Source organism: Sinocyclocheilus grahami, unplaced genomic scaffold (assembly GCF_001515645.1).
Source record: "Sinocyclocheilus grahami isolate Dianchi unplaced genomic scaffold, SAMN03320097.WGS_v1.1 scaffold874.1, whole genome shotgun sequence".
Classification (NCBI taxonomy): Eukaryota; Metazoa; Chordata; class Actinopteri; order Cypriniformes; family Cyprinidae; genus Sinocyclocheilus; species Sinocyclocheilus grahami.
The window spans coordinates 368,247-376,052 of NW_015506053.1; the positions used below are offsets into that span (position 1 = coordinate 368,247).

At 40.6% G+C, this 7,806-nt stretch overlaps 1 protein-coding gene across 1 annotated transcript in view; it reads left to right on the forward strand.

Moving 5' to 3' along the window:
• The first annotated feature begins 232 nt into the window (after nt 1-232).
• The window catches only part of LOC107563410 (protein piccolo-like), a 68,736-nt gene continuing 61,162 nt past the window's right edge, over nt 233-7,806 (forward strand). The window contains exons 1-3 of the mRNA XM_016248281.1: nt 233-345; nt 2,149-2,897; nt 3,416-4,285. Coding sequence (XP_016103767.1) covers nt 2,268-2,897; nt 3,416-4,285 — 1,500 coding nt within the window. The 5' untranslated portion in view covers nt 233-345; nt 2,149-2,267. The remainder of the gene's footprint in view (nt 346-2,148; nt 2,898-3,415; nt 4,286-7,806) is intronic.

Below are 7,806 nucleotides of genomic sequence, written 5' to 3' on the forward strand. Positions count from 1 at the left end.
TATTGATGCACTGTCAACATTCTTATGAGCTTTCAATAATAAAATGATATTTTTTTGCCCAAACGATATCAACCCCCTAACACTGATGCCCAAACAAACGGAAGCCGATTATTAGCAGACAGTTTGTCAAAGACGAATGATTATGTCGCTTTAAATTGAATTTTCGCGAGGTGATGTGTGCTGATCACTGTCATGTGCGGCGCATGCGCAGAGGAGGCGACTGTGAAAGCGGGTATGCCCTCAGATCCTTGTAACCCTCCATCCTAGACGCCGAGCAGCCGATCACCAAACAGCACTAGAGAGACAGAAATGGGAGAATAAACAGGGATGCTCGCACGCTGTAAGGTAGGATGCTGTTTGTACCACTTAAGCCGGCCGTTATGATGAAAATAATCATGTTTTTCCATGTGATCACATGGACAGTGGTAGATTTGAGGAAGGATGATTATGGTGTGTTGTAGTAGAGGAATACTTCTAGTCTGGAAATGCTTTCGGAAGGATGCGGTTTTAGTGATGAGGCTGGGAAATCCTCCGACAGTGCTTGATCAAGGGCGAATGTATAATGATCGGGACAGTGAGGGAACCTCCATTTCTCACCGTTTGCTCCTTTATTTCCCGTTTGAATGCATGTTATGTTGCGAAATCAGTGTGATTACTGCAGATCGTGACTGTCTGAGATTGATCATCTACCATCTACAACCTCATATCAAATAACCAACCTATAATATTGTTATAATAGTGCTTTTTTTGTGTGTGGTAAATTGGAGTAAAACGTATCCTTATATTTTGTGACTAAGACTGCCAGTCCCAACGAAACATTAAGTGTTCTTTAACATGTTGTAAACCCAATTGTGTTTAACACATGCAGCGGAGGTTTTACAACCCGGATATGCCGACGGAGGGTTTCTGTAGACGGGCTGTAGATGTTGCTTTTGAAGCAGCAGAAGCAGGGGAAAAAAAACTTAATCTGTCAATATATGTTTGTAGGCTGTTAGAAGAACACAGCGTGACTATTTAACGTTGATATCAGGTTAATGATCGCCAATGTGGATATAATTTTGATGGCACGCGGTATACTGAAAAACATTTATACATTTGTGAATAAATACACACAGAGTACCCACTGACCCTTTAAAGTTCCTCATCATAAATGTGTCCGCATAGAATTACGCGTTGCATGAGCTGAGTGTAGAGAGCTGTCCAGGGTGCTGAATGGAAATGTTCAAACGCACAATCAATCACTGGGCGAATGCAGGTTTACACGAGATTTTCAGTGTTTCATCACTGTTGCATATTCATGCTATATGTTTATATAATATGTATTTCACATGTTGATAAACAATATGTGTAGTAAAATTGTCTTTGCCAAATTGTCATTAGTTTTGACTCTGTAACGGCAGAATCGAACTCATAATTTGGATTGTAGTTATCAAATAACATGGACATGAACTGTTTTTTATCAACTTTTTAGGCGATCATTATTTTCATAGTATGGTCTATAACAGATATGTCATCGATATTTTATGCATTCCAGTGCAATGTAATTCAGAACACCAGGCAATATAAGATCATGCAAAATACATAATAATGAAAAAGTGATGATTAAAATAGGTTTAGATTATGTAAAAGGGGAATGCATGATGATCAGGGCAGTAAGGGAACCTCTATCCCTCACTGTTAGCTCTTTTATTTACCATATGACTGGATGTTATGTGTCAGTGTGATTACTGCGTGACAATGCGATATTGATCATCTACAGTCTACAACCTCTACATGTCAGTGACCGATTATGAAGTTGGTAACTGTTTGTTTAAAATGTTTTTGTTTATTTTATGTACCACTCTTGCATAAATTAGGTTTTTACCTGCTTTGAAGACGACTTGGCTAAATAACAATACTTTCAGTCAAAGTACTATTCTCATCTCATTTTGCCTTATGCAGAATATAAAGCATTTCTGAGATATTTAAATTGTAACATGGTATTACATCCTTTTGTTTATGTTTTGAATCTGGAACTATTAATATTTTAATATTATCATGTATATGGTATTACTTGATGTTTAATACATGCACATATATATACATTCATTAAAAACACAAGTAATGTGTGAATTCTCTCTTTTCTTTGTCCATTTTCTATTTCCTAAGGGACACTGGAGGTAGATGTGAGGGATAACTGCAACTGGTGAGAGAATCCCTCCACTGGGCTCCCCCCATCTCAGCCCTCTCCAACACCAGTCTTCAGAGCCCCATTCCAAACTGCCAACATGTTCTCCTCCAACTTTCTGAGTGGGGGGAATACTCTAAGTGCAATGTCCTCTGCTGTAAACAAGTTCAGTCGTTTTGGGGATGAGGAGGAAAAGCAACAACAGCAGCCTCCAGGACCCTCAAAGCAGAAGGATCCTCAACAGCAGGGGAATGGCCAATCAGCCTCACAGGGGCCTCAGAGACAAAGTAGACAGCAGACACAGGGTGTGGGAATGGGAGGCCAAGGAGCTGGATGGGATGGATCTCAACCACAAGGAGCTGGTCGGGGAAGTCCTGTACAGCAAGGAGCTGGGAGAGGAGATCATCCACATCAGGGAGTGGGCAGGGGAGGATTGCAACAAGGAGCAAGTGGGGGTGGATCCCCTAAGCAGGGTGTTGGGAAGGGTGGACCTCAACAACAAGGCCCAAGTGGACCTGGGTCTCATCCAGGAGGTGCAGTTGGCTCAAGGCCTCCTTCAGCAGAGCCTCAGGTGAAAGGTGGACCTGGAGCTGGGGTGAAATCCATCTGTCCAGTCTGTAAAAATACAGAACTCAATCTTAAGTTCAAGGATTCGCCCAACCATAACACCTGCACACAATGTAAATCAGTGGTCTGCAACATGTGTGGGTTCAGTCCTCCAGATGCAACCGTGAGTACAAATTCCTAACTCATTTAGTTTTTATCTGCAATTAGCGTGATACATAAAGCAGTAGCATACAATATTCATGCCTCATTTTAAGTATTTTTATTATTTTTTTTATTAAAAAGGAAAAGAAACAAGGAAAAAATTAAAAAGGAAAAGAAACAATATCTTTATCAATATCAGTTGCTGAATAGACCTCTCTAGATTTACATGTCACTTTTTACTATCAGGTGAAGATCCACCGTTATGTATTTCAATCCAGACGTCCACTGTCTCTGAAGCATGTTGTATTTGACTGTGATGGTTTTAATTCCTAGAAGAAGAGTTTTTTCCCCCCAAAAGCTCATATTTTTCACAATTATTTACCGATGCAACCATGAATAAGTAATGCTAATTCCTCAGAAGACATTTTTCACTGTATAAATTGTCTTATTTAAAATGCAGAACAACTGATTTATTTTAATTTTTGTTAAGTTAAAAACTAGCAATTTTATAACAGAAATGTGTATTCTCCATGTACGCAGGTTGAGGAGTGGCTCTGCCTGAATTGCCAGATGCAGAGAGCTCTTGGAGGCGCAGAGAACAGCGGACCTCCTACACTAAAAGCCCAGCTCCAGCCCAAGGACTCCGTACCATCACAGAACCCTGCAAAGAAAGACAATCTTCATAGTAAGCAGATGCCGTCATCTGCCAGCCAGCCAACCAAACCAACAGAGGGTCAGAAACTGTCAAGCCAGTCCAGCACAAGTGCAACTCATCCGTCACAGCAAACGTCACAACAAAAACCTCTTCCACAGCAGACAACAAAAGGTGCTCCTCCTGCCAAAACTGAGATACCATCAAAGACTGAGCCCCCTAAAAAAGAAGAAGAGTCCAGTTTCTTTGGTTTCGGTTTCGGTGGTGCTCGATCCCGCTCTCCTTCTCCACAGCCTGGTGCCTCTTCTGTTTCTGGAAAGGTTCTAGGCTTTGGTTCTTCGTTTCTTAGCTCAGCATCCAATTTGATTTCAGCTGTCCAGGATGAGCCCTCCACGACCACACCAACCAAGGGTTCCACTGTTACCCAAACCTCTGCCAAGAACACCACACCCCCTTCCTCAAGAAAAGGCTCAGAGGCCTCTAAGGGCTCCCCCAATGTTCCTAAATCTCAGACACAGGAGGGAAAAAGGCAACAGCAACAAAATAAACCCCAAGACACTCAAAAAACAACGACAACAAAGGAGTCCTCATCTGCTCAGGCTACTAAATTAGATCAAAGCCCGAAACTTCTTCCCAAAGCCTGTCCACTCTGCAAGGCAAGCCTGAGAAGAGATCCTCCTAACTATAGTACCTGCACTGAATGCAAGGCCACTGTGTGTAATCAGTGTGGATTTAATCCTGTGCCTCATCAAACAGAGGTAAGAAACAGATGAATGCATTTTCTTGCAGTAGGTTCACATTATGGTTTGTGCAATGAACTGCAATTTCAGAGGCCATGTTCTCAGTGATTCTGTTGTGAAAGATGGATGTATTTTCTAGTCTCTTTGGTTTGTGTGGAGGCAGTCTTGTGGAAGGCAGACCGAAAATGGCTGTGAGAGAAACAAAATGTGCCTTGATTCTCAAGGCAAAAAAAGGAAACATCAATGTGCAGTTTCACACTGTTTCTTCCCTTTTTAGTAATGCAGTGGTTCTCACACCTGTCCTGGAGTACCCCCTGCCCTGCACATTTTGTATGTCTCCCTCATCTATCACACCTGATTCAACTCATCAGCTCATTAGTGGAGACTGCAAGACCTGAAGTGGTGTGTCAGATATAGGGAGACACACAAAAGGTGCAGTGCTGGGGGTACTTCATGGAGAGGTTTGAGAACCCCAGTAGTAATGCATTAGAGTGATTCACATACTGTATCCATTAGGGCTTTGGTGATAAATATATATTATGAATGAATAGACATTCTGTGCTTAGTGACCTGTGTTATTTAATGATTGATCTGGGTCAAACATTGCAGTTAGTGGCTTGACTATTTTACCCACGTGCTTTCCACTCAGTCTGTTGCCTTTAGCCACTTTCCAGACCCAGCAAAGCCATCAAGAGAGGTTCATTCATGATCTTGTGGGCTTTAGTGTTGTCTGTTTTTTGATACAAGGGGATATATGATTTTCCTTTCATAACAGAAGTTGTTAGATCTACTGTTTCATCGTAACCATTTTGTTGGTCTTGGTTTTCATGCCTTAGTGTCATTTGTGTATTTTATTTTGAAGTCCTATTGAATTCATGTCTTTTATTTTTAAGACTTCTCACCACTGTTGCTGGTTTCCCTTTTCACATTACCTTATTTTGTTTGTAAGTTAGTTTTCAAGTATAGATGGTCCTTTTTTCATTTTCATTCACTGTTTTGTCAAGTCATGTTTTTATTTGGAATACCATTTTCTTTTGAGGCCATATACATACACATTTTTACAAAAATCATGTCTGTTTATAGCGTGAATAATGTTTGTGTTTGCAACTATAGCTTTTCCAAAACACAGACCAACTTTTGTATCTTGGCCATGAGGTGTTATAGTTGAGTACCAGTACCAGTATAGTTGAGGCAAGCAATGTGTCATGTGCTTATTCTTAGCAGTGAAGCTGCTGTAATAATGTATGTCCCCTAGAGAGCCCTTACCACCTCTATAGTCATCATCTGGAAGCCCCGAGCATACCAGTTTGCCCCCTAAATGGCCATTTCATCTTTTAAGATGTGTTGAGCACAAAATACACTTGACTCTGTAATTAACCGTTCAGAGTTTACATGCAGCCTGGCTAGGAGACTCCAAGGCTATTGGGTCACATGGGCCGGCTGTGTGGTAGAGGCAGAGGATCAATGGGTAGTCCTCGGAGATAACATCTAAGACTTTTCCAAGAGAGTTCAAAAGCACAGAGATGAGGTGTAGATTGCAGTGGCATCTGCTACTCGGTTGTGCTCAGTGTCAAGTGCAGGTTGTTGAAATGAGATAAGAGTGGAAAAAAAATATGTCTCAGATATGAAGGTCACCTTCATTCATGACCACAACTGTGTGGTTGGTGTTTAATCATGAAATATTAAAACCTGGGAATTGCCTTAAGTCTAGAGAATTAGCAAATGTAACACATCTGTGTATATTTTTATCCCATGCTAAAATTATCTAAATGATTTAGTCTGTTTCCTTAGGTCTAAAAAGAGTGCTGCTGGCTTTCTCCAGAGATTAAATGTAGATTTCAGGATGAGCTGTGAGCTTGAGAATTGCGCAGGCAGCACAAAAATAAATAAAACTTTGAGATACAGAGGGGAATTATTTTAACCCATTGTAGCAAAATTGCAAAAAGCTAACAAAAGATGTTAAAAACAGTTAATACATATTTAACGCTAGCTCACACTCTGGAATGTATTATAAAAATTGTGGCATGAAGGAACATTTGCAGATTTATTTTCCCTGCATGCCAAAGTAACACAGTGCTGTCACTGCCTACTGATAACAGTGTAAGCTGTTTTTGATCAAATTTTAGAAGCAATCTTTCTGTAATATTTAACTTGTGACTTTATGTGCACAGTATGAGCCTCATTCATGAAACTTGAGTAAATATATGAGTAAATTCAGAGTAATTTGCGCGTAAAACAGATCTTCCCGAAAACTCTTTTCCGGATTCACAAATGCTTCGTAAACATCAGATTTGATAGTTAAACATGTATGTTAAAAAGGGGTCATAGGATGCTACATGCACTTTTACAAGTTGTTTGAACTGAAATGTGTGTTGGCAGTGTGTGTACACAACCACCCTATAATGATAAAAATCCACCCAGTGGTTTTGTTTTAATCTCGTTAAATGTTTTCCCCTTTCTCAAATCGAGCCGCTCTCAGATGTCACACAGACAGGCCCCTCCCACAATAGTTTGATTGACAGTAGTGTTTCAGCACAGACTGGACTAGCGTCTTACCTTAGACCCGCCCTGAGTGAGCTGTCATCAGTCCGCCATTGTTTCACCGCAGGAACAGGTGTAGACAAGAATGACTCCTAAGTGATTGAGGTGTTCTGTTGTTGGATGTAATAATGAACATAGCAATCGTCATTTACTCCCGACATCTGAGCCGCTGAAGATGCAGTGGATTACATTTGTTTCTGAAGGGAATGCGCCCCCGATCTACCTAAATGTGTCTATGTTTGCGCGAATCATTCATGATCTAGCCTCATCTACAGAAGTAGTGAGTATAAAGTTTTGTAACGAATCTTTGCAAATCGCCTTTCCTAATAATGTGCTAATTAGCAAGTTTTACGATGACTGCGGCTAAAGTAAACAGTCTCTCTGAGAGCAGCGTGGAAGAGAGGGGCGGGGTCAGCAGAGCTAATTAACATTTAAAGGAAAATGCTACAAAAACGGCTTGATCTGAAAAGTGCTGTTTTTTGACAGGGTAAAAAAAGTGTTTTTTACAAGACCATTGAGAAGTTTTAACCAAACTATGTTACAGACTTTTCCAGGGACGCGGGAAGTAGGGGTGCTGAGGGGGCTGCAGCACCCCCTGTTTTCACATGGTTGCAAATCCAACGCCAAGTTTGTTCATTTAAATTTCAGTTTTAGCATTTAATAATTTATTTGTAATGATCTCTGAAATGTAAATTGTAAGTGGGCTATAATAAACCCATGTTTATCTTTATAAACATGATTAATTTTACTTGTGATGTTTTCTATATGGGATGATTAGCCTAATCCTCATGAACACGTGACGCTAACGCGTGGTATCAGACATGAGCTATACAGAATGCGAACAAGATTAACTTTAATACAAGGAGATAATGGCGCAAAAGTGAATTTCAGATTTTTTTAAATGCCCATCCCAGCAAAAACTTTCCAAAATCGACATCCAAACAACACCAGCCCCAGCACGAGCACCGACGTAAGTGAACCAGCCCCCCCAAACCCCC